Raw genomic sequence first — 12,210 nt, forward strand, 5'->3', positions numbered from 1 at the left:
ATGATTTAACACTGTAAAAGAAGTTGACCACATCTTGAATTATTTCTGAGATGCAGGTTTTATATCCATATGGGTTTAATATGTTATTTATCCTCATTGTAGGAGCTTCTTCATCTGTTATTTGGGGTTTTGTTTATGTAGTTTTCTTTGTGAACACCAGGGGGCGATAAGCACCTCACCAATCAGGAGGCTGATAGGATCCGTTACAGGCAGCAGCTGCGTCAGACTTTGAGGAGAAGAAAGAAGGGGACACCGTTTTTTTTTTTTTACCAGGTCAATGAGATGCAGCATGAAATGACTCTCTTATTGTCTTATTATTATTTTATTGTCTCATATAAATCAGCTGACGGTGCATCAGTGGCTGTTTGATATGTTGTTTGAAGTTTTGGGCGCTCTGAGACTTATTAATTCTTATTCTTAAAGTTCTGTGGCTCTGTGAGGTTGTGCCTTCTTCTCAGGTGTTGTCGTCCAATCAGCCTAATTAAGAGCACCTTGGCCCAATGCTCACAGTCACAAGAGCTGCCACCTCATGGTGAATGGATTTGAGATTGTGTCGCACTTTTCTAATCCTCTGACTAATCAAAGCTCTTTTACTCCGCAGGTCACACCTACACATTCACACACTGATGGTAGAGGCTGCAGAGTAAAGAGTCCGTCAGTATTAACTCATCCATTCACACACTGATGGTAGAGGCTGCAGAGTAAAGAGACCATCAGTGTTAACTCATCCATTCATACACATTCACACGCTGATGGTAGAGGCCGCTGAGTAAAGAGTCCATCAGTATTAACTCATCCATTCATACACATTCACACGCTGATGGTAGAGGCCGCTGAGTAAAGAGTCCATCAGTATTAACTCATCCATTCATACACATTCACACGCTGATGGTAGAGGCCGCTGAGTAAAGAGACCATCAGTGTTAACTCATCCATTCATACACATTCACACGCTGATGGTAGAGGCCGCTGAGTAAAGAGTCCGTCAGTGTTAACTCATCCATTCACACACATTCACACGCTGATGGTAGAGGCCGCTGAGTAAAGAGTCCATCAGTATTAACTCATCCATTCACACACTGATGGTAGAGGCTGCAGAGTAAAGAGTCCATCAGTATTAACTCATCCATTCACACACTGATGGTAGAGGCTGCAGAGTAAAGAGACCATCAGTGTTAACTCATCCATTCATACACTGATGGTAGAGGCTGCAGAGTAAAGAGTCCGTCAGTATTAACTCATCCATTCACACACTGATGGTAGAGGCTGCAGAGTAAAGAGACCATCAGTGTTAACTCATCCATTCATACACATTCACACGCTGATGGTAGAGGCCGCTGAGTAAAGAGTCCATCAGTATTAACTCATCCATTCATACACATTCACACGCTGATGGTAGAGGCCGCTGAGTAAAGAGTCCATCAGTATTAACTCATCCATTCATACACATTCACACGCTGATGGTAGAGGCCGCTGAGTAAAGAGTCCATCAGTATTAACTCATCCATTCATACACATTCACACGCTGATGGTAGAGGCCGCTGAGTAAAGAGACCATCAGTGTTAACTCATCCATTCATACACATTCACACGCTGATGGTAGAGGCCGCTGAGTAAAGAGTCCGTCAGTGTTAACTCATCCATTCACACACATTCACACGCTGATGGTAGAGGCCGCTGAGTAAAGAGTCCGTCAGTGTTAACTCATCCATTCACACACATTCACACGCTGATGGTAGAGGCCGCTGAGTAAAGAGTCCATCAGTATTAACTCATCCATTCACACACTGATGGTAGAGGCTGCAGAGTAAAGAGTCCATCAGTATTAACTCATCCATTCACACACTGATGGTAGAGGCTGCAGAGTAAAGAGACCATCAGTGTTAACTCATCCATTCATACACTGATGGTAGAGGCTGCAGAGTAAAGAGTCCGTCAGTATTAACTCATCCATTCACACACTGATGGTAGAGGCTGCAGAGTAAAGAGACCATCAGTGTTAACTCATCCATTCATACACATTCACACGCTGATGGTAGAGGCCGCTGAGTAAAGAGTCCATCAGTATTAACTCATCCATTCATACACATTCACACGCTGATGGTAGAGGCCGCTGAGTAAAGAGACCATCAGTGTTAACTCATCCATTCATACACATTCACACGCTGATGGTAGAGGCCGCTGAGTAAAGAGTCCGTCAGTGTTAACTCATCCATTCACACACATTCACACGCTGATGGTAGAGGCCGCTGAGTAAAGAGTCCGTCAGTATTAACTCATCCATTCACACGCTGATGGTAGAGGCCGCTGAGTAAAGAGTCCGTCAGTATTAACTCATCCATTCACACACATTCACACGCTGATGGTAGAGGCTGCTGAGTAAAGAGTCCGTCAGTATTAACTCATCCATTCACACACTGATGGTAGAGGCAGCTGAGTAAAGAGTCCGTCAGTATTAACTCATCCATTCACACACTGATGGTAGAGGCTGCTGAGTAAAGAGTCCGTCAGTATTAACTCATCCATTCACACACTGATGGTAGAGGCTGCTGAGTAAAGAGTCCGTCAGTATTAACTCATCCATTCACACACTGATGGTAGAGGCAGCTGAGTAAAGAGTCCGTCAGTATTAACTCATCCATTCACACGCTGATGGTAGAGGCCGCTGAGTAAAGAGTCCGTCAGTGTTAACTCATCCATTCACACACATTCACACACTGATGGTAGAGGCTGCTGAGTAAAGAGTCCGTCAGTATTAACTCATCCATTCACACACATTCACACGCTGATGGTAGAGGCCGCTGAGTAAAGAGTCCATCAGTATTAACTCATCCATTCACACACTGATGGTAGAGGCTGCTGAGTAAAGAGTCCATCAGTATTAACTCATCCATTCACACACTGATGGTAGAGGCCGCTGAGTAAAGAGTCCATCAGTATTAACTCATCCATTCACACGCTGATGGTAGAGGCCGCTGAGTAAAGAGTCCGTCAGTATTAACTCATCCATTCACACACATTCACACGCTGATGGTAGAGGCCGCTGAGTAAAGAGTCCATCAGTATTAACTCATCCATTCACTCACTGATGGTAGAGGCCGCTGAGTAAAGAGTCCGTCAGTATTAACTCATCCATTCACACGCTGATGGTAGAGGCCGCTGAGTAAAGAGTCCATCAGTATTAACTCATCCATTCACACGCTGATGGTAGAGGCCGCTGAGTAAAGAGTCCGTCAGTATTAACTCATCCATTCACACACTGATGGTAGAGGCCGCTGAGTAAAGAGTCCGTCAGTATTAACTCATCCATTCACACGCTGATGGTAGAGGCCGCTGAGTAAAGAGTCCATCAGTATTAACTCATCCATTCACACACATTCACACGCTGATGGTAGAGGCCGCTGAGTAAAGAGTCCGTCAGTGTTAACTCATCCATTCACACACATTCACACGCTGATGGTAGAGGCCGCTGAGAAAAGAGTCCGTCAGTATTAACTCATCCATTCACACACTGATGGTAGAGGCTGCTGTGTAAAGAGTCCATCAGTATTAACTCATCCATTCACACGCTGATGGTAGAGGCTGCTGTGTAAAGAGTCCATCAGTATTAACTCATCCATTCACACACTGATGGTAGAGGCCGCTGAGTAAAGAGTCCGCCTGTATTAACTCATCCATTCACACACATTCATACGCTGATGGTAGAGGCCGCAGTGTAAAGAGTCCATCAGTATTAACTCATCCATTCACACACATTCACACGCTGATGGTAGAGGCCGCTGAGTAAAGAGTCCGCCTGTATTAACTCATCCATTCACACACATTCACATGCTGATGGTAGAGGCTGCAGTGTAGTGTCTCTCTTTATTTGGCCGTTGAGCCGGTCATGTCACTGAACTCGTGACTATCTGAAGCAGATGTTGTGGCCCTTTGAGAATCATTAACGTGTCTTTATGTATGAACGTGAGTGTGTTACTGTCTCTTTAAGAGTTTAACCCTTCCTCCTCCTCTCCTCACTGACTGTGTGTCTCAGTGTGTGTGTGTGTGTTTGTGGTGATGGCCGCTGCTCGGGACTTTCTCTATCTTGGTTTTGATTTCAGCACTCAGCAGGTAAAACTCACCTTTTTGTTTCCTTCTCTCACCTGCACGTCCGAGAGGATGACGTGTCCGCCGCACGTGGCTGCGTGCAGGCAGGCAGAGTTTCTCGTTTTTCGCGCAGACGCGGAAGAAGCGGAGAGAGAGTGTGAGTCCTGTGGAGGTTCAGGATGAGCTCTGAGGATGGACTTTGTAGCTTAAACACAGAACAGAACTGTCACATCGAGGCTGTCAACATGTTTCATACCTGTTAGACAGGTGTAGGTGTACAGGAGAGGAAGGAACCTGCAGCCAAACTCCACATCAATACAAATGTTTTAATGCAATCTAGACTTTGTGGAGGTCATTTCCTGCAACTTTTAGTAATTCAAATAATAAATGACCCATATTGTGTGTGTAGGACTCCTCTTGTTGTTGCCATGGTATCAACCCGCTGAAAAACAACATTTAATATATGTAAACACTAAAGAGAGAGAGAGAGGGTGGAACCTCGCTGCTCACTCAAACAGTTTCAAACCTATTAGAGGAATTGTGGGAGGGCATTTCATGACGTCATCTACCTGCACACATCTCATCCCGACTCCTCTGCACGGACACAAGACAATCAGGACCCGACCGATACTGGAGAGAGAAAAATCAGACTCTCTCTCCACCCAGAGGGGGCAATCGACAACATGAAAACTGAAGTGCTGAAAATAAAACTGATATTTGTGTGTTTTCACTGTTGACCCCCCCCCCTCACCCCCCCCCCCCCCCCCCCCCCCCCATGAAGCTGAAGGTGGTGGCTGTGGATGGAAACCTGAGCGTGGTTCATCAGAACAACGTGCAGTTTGACTCTGAGCTACCTGAGTTCAGGTGACACACTGACTGAACACCTGCTACATGAGAGACAGGAAGTTAGCATAGCATGTTGCTATATCTGATGTTTTAAAGATCAATAGACCACGATGACCTCATTACATTTGATTTGTGTCAGGACTCAGGGAGGAGTTCATATCCATGCTGACAAACTGACGGTCACCTCACCTGTGCTGATGTGGGTGAAGGTAGGACACACACACACACACACACACACACACACACACACACACACACACACACACACACACACACACACACACACACACACACACACACACACACACACACGGCTCGGTTCACTCTGTAACTCCTCAGGTGAAGTATTAACACCTTGAGAGGGATCATCAGCTGACCTGGTTGTTCTGTGTTCCTGTCCGTCATTAGGCTCTGGACCTGCTATTGGACAAGATGAAGAGGGCGGGGCTTGACTTCTCCCGTGTCAGAGCGTTGTCGGGCAGCGGACAGGTGAGTTAGAAACCAGAAGTCCAACGTTGAAACAGCATCAGTAACGACAAACACTGACCATGTGACCAGGTTTAGAGGACTGACTCAGTGCAGGAGACAGACTCTAGTGGACACTGGAGGAACTGCAGCTGTAAAGTTAGACATTTTAACATAGAGCTCTATGGGGACTGACTCACTGCAGGAGACAGACTCTAGTGGACACTGGAGGAACTGCAGCTGTAAAGTTAGACATTTTAACATAGAGCTCTATGGGGACTGACTCACTGCAGGAGACAGACTCTAGTGGACACTGGAGGAACTGCAGCTGTAAAGTTAGACATTTTAACATAGAGCTCTATGGGGACTGACTCACTGCAGGAGACAGACTCTAGTGGACACTGGAGGAACTGCAGCTGTAAAGTTAGACATTTTAACATAGAGCTCTATGAGGACTGTCTCACTACAGGAGACAGACTCTAGTGGACATTAGAGGAACTGCAGCTGTAAAGTTAAACATTTTAACATAGAGCTCTATGGGGACTGACTCACTGCAGGAGACAGACTCTAGTGGACATTAGAGGAACTGCAGCTGTAAAGTTAGACATTTTAACATAGAGCTCTATGGGGACTGACTCACTGCAGGAGACAGACTCTAGTGGACACTGGAGGAACTGCAGCTGTAAAGTTAGACATTTTAACATAGAGCTCTATGGGGGCTGACTCACTGCAGGAGACAGACTCTAGTGGACATTAGAGGAACTGCAGCTGTAAAGTTAGACATTTTAACATAGAGCTCTATGAGGACTGACTAACTGCAGGAGACAGACTCTAGTGGACATTAGAGGAACTGCAGCTGTAAAGTTAGACATTTTAACATAGAGCTCTATGGGGACTGACTCACTGCAGGAGACAGACTCTAGTGGACACTGGAGGAACTGCAGCTGTAAAGTTAAACATTTTAACATAGAGCTCTATGAGGACTGTCTCACTGCAGGAGACAGACTCTAGTGGACACTGGAGGAACTGCAGCTGTAAAGTTAGACATTTTAACATAGAGCTCTATGAGGACTGTCTCACTGCAGGAGACAGACTCTAGTGGACACTGGAGGAACTGCAGCTGTAAAGTTAAACATTTTAACATGGGGCTCTATGAGGACTGACTCACTGCAGGAGACAGACTCTAGTGGACATTAGAGGAACTGCAGCTGTAAAGTTAGACATTTTAACATAGAGCTCTATGGGGACTGACTCACTGCAGGAGACAGACTCTAGTGGACACTGGAGGAACTGCAGCTGTAAAGTTAGACATTTTAACATAGAGCTCTATGGGGACTGACTCACTGCAGGAGACAGACTCTAGTGGACACTGGAGGAACTGCAGCTGTAAAGTTAGACATTTTAACATAGAGCTCTATGGGGACTGACTCACTGCAGGAGACAGACTCTAGTGGACACTGGAGGAACTGCAGCTGTAAAGTTAAACATTTTAACATAGAGCTCTATGAGGACTGTCTCACTGCAGGAGACAGACTCTAGTGGACACTGGAGGAACTGCAGCTGTAAAGTTAAACATTTTAACATGGAGCTCTATGAGGACTGACTCGCTGCAGGAGACAGACTCTAGTGGACATTAGAGGAACTGCAGCTGTAAAGTTAGACATTTTAACATAGAGCTCTATGGGGACTGACTCGCTGCAGGAGACAGACTCTAGTGGACATTAGAGGAACTGCAGCTGTAAAGTTAGACATTTTAACATAGAGCTCTATGGGGACTGACTCACTGCAGGAGACAGACTCTAGTGGACACTGGAGGAACTGCAGCTGTAAAGTTAAACATTTTAACATAGAGCTCTATGAGGACTGACTCGCTGCAGGAGACAGACTCTAGTGGACATTAGAGGAACTGCAGCTGTAAAGTTAGACATTTTAACATAGAGCTCTATGGGGACTGACTCACTGCAGGAGACAGACTCTAGTGGACACTGGAGGAACTGCAGCTGTAAAGTTGGACATTTTAACATAGAGCTCTATGGGGACTGACTCACTGCAGGAGACAGACTCTAGTGGACACTGGAGGAACTGCAGCTGTAAAGTTAAACATTTTAACATAGAGCTCTATGAGGACTGACTCACTGCAGGAGACAGACTCTAGTGGACACTGGAGGAACTGCAGTGGGGTTTGTTGTACAGATGTCTGTTTTTCTCTCTCAGCAACACGGCAGTGTGTTCTGGAGGAAAGGAGCTTCTGAGACCCTGAAACAGCTCGACCCAGACCAGGACCTGAACCAGCTGCTGCAGGTCTGTGAACACACACATTAATATCCTGTGTGTGTGGTTCTGTGTGTAACCCTGTCTGATGTGTGTGTGCTGTGTTGACAGGACAGCTTCTCTGTGTCAGACTGTCCCGTGTGGATGGACTCCAGCAGCACTCAGCAGTGTCATGAGCTGCAGGCGGCAGCAGGGGGCGCTCTAAGACTGGCTGAGATCACCGGATCAAGAGCCTATGAGGTCTCACCTGTCTGTGTGTTCACCTGTCTGTGTGTTCACCTGTCTGTGTGTACACCCGTCTGTGTGTACACCCGTCTGTGTGTTCACCCGTCTGTGTGTACACCCGTCTGTGTGTACACCCGTCTGTGTGTACACCCGTCTGTGTGTATACCCGTCTGTGTGGTCACCTGTCTGTGTGTACACCCGTCTGTGTGTACACCCGTCTGTGTGTTCACCCGTCTGTGTGTACACCCGTCTGTGTGTTCACCCGTCTGTGTGTTCACCCGTCTGTGTGTATACCCGTCTGTGTGTATACCCGTCTGTGTTCACCCGTCTGTGTGTACATCTGTCTGTGTGTATACCCGTCTGTGTGTATACCCGTCTGTGTGTTCACCCGTCTGTGTGTACACCCGTCTGTGTGTTCACCCGTCTGTGTGTTCACCCGTCTGTGTGTATACCCGTCTGTGTGTATACCCGTCTGTGTTCACCCGTCTGTGTGTACATCTGTCTGTGTGTATACCCGTCTGTGTGTTCACCCGTCTGTGTGTACACCTGTCTGTGTGTACACCCGTCTGTGTGTTCACCCGTCTGTGTGTACACCCGTCTGTGTGTACACCCGTCTGTGTGTACACCCGTCTGTGTGTATACCCGTCTGTGTGGTCACCTGTCTGTGTGTACACCCGTCTGTGTGTACACCCGTCTGTGTGTTCACCCGTCTGTGTGTACACCCGTCTGTGTGTTCACCCGTCTGTGTGTTCACCCGTCTGTGTGTATACCCGTCTGTGTGTATACCCGTCTGTGTTCACCCGTCTGTGTGTACATCTGTCTGTGTGTATACCCGTCTGTGTGTATACCCGTCTGTGTGTTCACCCGTCTGTGTGTTCACCCGTCTGTGTGTTCACCCGTCTGTGTGTATACCCGTCTGTGTGTATACCCGTCTGTGTTCACCCGTCTGTGTGTACATCTGTCTGTGTGTATACCCGTCTGTGTGTATACCCGTCTGTGTGTTCACCCGTCTGTGTGTACACCCGTCTGTGTGTTCACCCGTCTGTGTGTACACCCGTCTGTGTGTTCACCCGTCTGTGTGTATACCCGTCTGTGTGTATACCCGTCTGTGTTCACCCGTCTGTGTGTACATCTGTCTGTGTGTTCACCCGTCTGTGTGTACACCTGTCTGTGTGTACACCCGTCTGTGTGTTCACCCGTCTGTGTGTACACCCGTCTGTGTGTATACCCGTCTGTGTGTTCACCCGTCTGTGTGTACACCCGTCTGTGTGTATACCTGTCTGTGTGTTCACCTGTCTGTGTGGTCACCTGTCTGTGTGTTCACCCGTCTGTGTGTTCACCCGTCTGTGTGTTCACCCGTCTGTGTGTACACCCGTCTGTGTGTTCACCTGTCTGTGTGTACACTCGTCTGTGTGTATACCCGTCTGTGTGTACACCCGTCTGTGTGTACACCCGTCTGTGTGTACACCTGTCTGTGTGTACACCTGTCTGTGTGTTCACCTGTCTGTGTGTATAACCGTCTGTGTGTACACCCGTCTGTGTGTTCACCCGTCTGTGTGGTCACCTGTCTGTGTGTATACCCGTCTGTGTGTTCACCTGTCTGTGTGTTCACCTGTCTGTCATTCTAACAGGGTGTGTGTGTGTGTGTGCAGCGTTTCACAGGGAACCAGATAGCCAAGTTGCGTCAGACCCGACCAAACGAGTTCCAGGATGCCGAGGTGACCCTGAAGGCATCACAGCACATATTTAAATATATTAATAATATTAAATCTTTATTATATCAGTTTATTATTCATGTGTAATATTGTTTACATTAAATCTGTGTGTTTGTGTTTTCAGAGGATCTCATTGGTCAGCAGCTTCGCCGCCTCTCTCTTCCTCGGTGATTACGCCGCCATCGATTTCAGCGACGGTACGTACGACTCAACGTGTTTTAATTAAGTTATGAAAGAGAGTCATGATGTCAGAAAGTGATCAACCAATCACAGCAGGGGATTCCTGTCATTAACTGTATGTGAGATAGTGGACCCATACACGTTCTCTGACTTCAGGGTCAGGGATGAACCTGTTGGACATCAGGACCAGAACCTGGTCTAAGATCTGCCTGGAGGCCACGGCTCCTCACCTGGACCGCCTGCTGGGAACTCCTCTACCCTCCACGTCTGTACTGGTAAGACTGGTTTATACTGGTCTGTTCTGGAGGTGAGGGGGTTTTTAACCTCAGTGCTGGTCTCTGTCCCTGCAGGGTCCGGTCTCCTCCTACTTTGTGCAGCGATACGGTTTCTCTGACGGCTGCAGAGTGGTGGCTTTCACCGGAGACAACCCAGGTGAGACACCCCAAAAACATCTGTCAACACCTGTTAGCACCTGTCAACACCTGTCAACACCTGTTAGCACCTGTCAACACCTGTCAACACCTGTCAACACCTGTCAACATCTGTCAACACCTGTGAACATCTGTCAACATCTGTCAACACCTGTCAACATCTGTCAACACCTGTTAGCACCTGTCTGCACTTTTCAGCCAGATATTTCTTTATAAAAGTTGTAACATGCTTTTTTTGATACCATCCAAAAAACTAAAAAAGGTAAAGCCCCATGTTGAATTATACTTGATATTTAAAATGTAACACAGAATGTAGGCTGTTGTTCTGTTCTCTGAACACTGGGGGTGCTGTTGTGCTGTTTCACTGAACTGTAATCAAAGATGAAAAGAGGATTTGGAAAGGTTTCTGTCCTCCTCCACAGGTTGTTGTTTGTTGAAAGTTTATATTCTGAGTCTCTGCTGCAGCCGCCCACAGATCAACTCAAACATCATGTCTTTGTTTTGTGTCCTCAGCGTCTCTGGCAGGAATGAGACTCCAACAAGGAGACATCGCCGTAAGTCCACTATGTTTGTTTTTAATTCATACCAACACAACGCCAACGTGTGTGTGTGTGTGTGTGTGTGTGTGTGTGTGTGTGTGTGTGTGTGTGTGTGTGTGTGTGTGTGTGTGTGTGTGTGTGTGTGTGTGTGTGTGTGTGTGTGTGTGTGTGTGTGTGTGTGTGTGTGTGTGTGTGTGTGTGTGTGTGTGTGTGTGTGTGTGTGTGTGTGTGTGTGTGTGTGTGTGTGTGTGTGTGTGTGTGTGTGTGTGTGTGTGTGTGTAGGTGAGCCTGGGGACCAGTGATACGGTGTTTTTGTGGCTCCAGCAGCCTCGTCCGGCTCTGGAGGGTCACGTCTTCTGCAACCCGGTCGATTGGCAGGCGTACATGGCTCTGCTGTGGTACACACACACACACACACACACACACACACACACACACACTGAATACTTTGACCTAAAGTGTCCCTTTACCCCTCAGAGTGCTGCAACAGTTGGAGACACTGTGTGTGTGTGTGTGTGTGTGTGTGTGTGTGTGTGTTCTCTCCACAGCTTTAAGAACGGATCTCTGACGAGGGAGCGAATCAGGAACGAGTGTACTGAAGGATCATGGGAACATTTTTCTGCCTCCCTGAGAGACACGCCGCTGGGAAACAACGGACACATTGGTGAAGCCTCCTTCTTTCCTTCCTTCATTCCTTCCTTCCTACCTTCCTTCCTTCCATCCTTCCTTCCTTCCTTCCTTCCTTCCTTCTGCTTTTGTTTCTCCTCTTCTACCTCCTTTCCTCATCTCCTCTCCTCACTCTGATTGGCTGCTCGCCATGTTTCAGGTTTGTATTTCGACACGATGGAGATCACGCCTCCTGCAGTCGGCGTTCATCGCTTCGACGGCGACGACAACGAGGTCAGCGAGGAGATGAAATATATTCCATGTTTGTTTTGGGTTCGGTTTGTTAAAGTGCTCATCGTGTCCTCGTCCTGCAGGTGTCCTCGCTGAGTCCTCAGGTGGAGGTGCGGGCGCTGGTGGAGGGTCAGTTCCTGTCCAGGAGGCTCCACGGCGAGAGGCTGGGCTACTCCATCAGTAAGACCCCCCCCCCCCCCCCCAGCTAGCTGTTAGCTTGTTTCTCTCTGACCTGACGTTAACACTCGTCCTGCTTTCAGTTCCAGGAACCAGAGTTTTGGCAACAGGCGGAGCTTCATCGAACAAAGAGATCCTGCAGGTCAGTCGTCCACGCCGTTTATCGGTCAGAGGATTTTAACCACGAGGAGACAAATACTAACTGACTGACTGATGTTCAGGTTCTGTCTGACGTGTTCAACGCTCCCGTTTACACCATCGACCTCTCCAACTCCACCTGCCTGGGCGCCGCGTACAGAGCGCTGCACGGTAACTAATACACACACACAGAAAGAAGGAAAGGAAGGATCAAAGAAGGAGAGGAAGGAAGGAAGGGAA

At 47.6% G+C, this 12,210-nt stretch overlaps 1 protein-coding gene across 1 annotated transcript; it reads left to right on the plus strand.

Annotated features, from left to right (window-relative positions):
- Positions 1–3,986: 3,986 nt before the first annotated feature.
- Positions 3,987–12,141, plus strand: xylb (xylulokinase homolog (H. influenzae); the record flags this gene model as incomplete). The annotated part of the gene is given in 17 exon segments (XM_065948845.1): positions 3,987–4,110; positions 4,868–4,950; positions 5,072–5,141; positions 5,341–5,421; positions 7,612–7,698; positions 7,780–7,908; positions 9,546–9,611; positions 9,733–9,805; positions 9,945–10,063; positions 10,139–10,220; positions 10,733–10,773; positions 11,041–11,156; positions 11,307–11,422; positions 11,585–11,658; positions 11,739–11,835; positions 11,916–11,974; positions 12,054–12,141. Coding segments are annotated over 17 exon segments (1,435 nt in total), but the record flags the coding sequence as incomplete, so codon positions are not given.
- Between the last annotated feature and the right edge of the window lie 69 nt (positions 12,142–12,210).

The sequence above is a fragment of the Labrus bergylta genome, chromosome 20 (genome assembly GCF_963930695.1).
Source record: "Labrus bergylta chromosome 20, fLabBer1.1, whole genome shotgun sequence".
Lineage (NCBI taxonomy): Eukaryota > Metazoa > Chordata > Actinopteri > Labriformes > Labridae > Labrus > Labrus bergylta.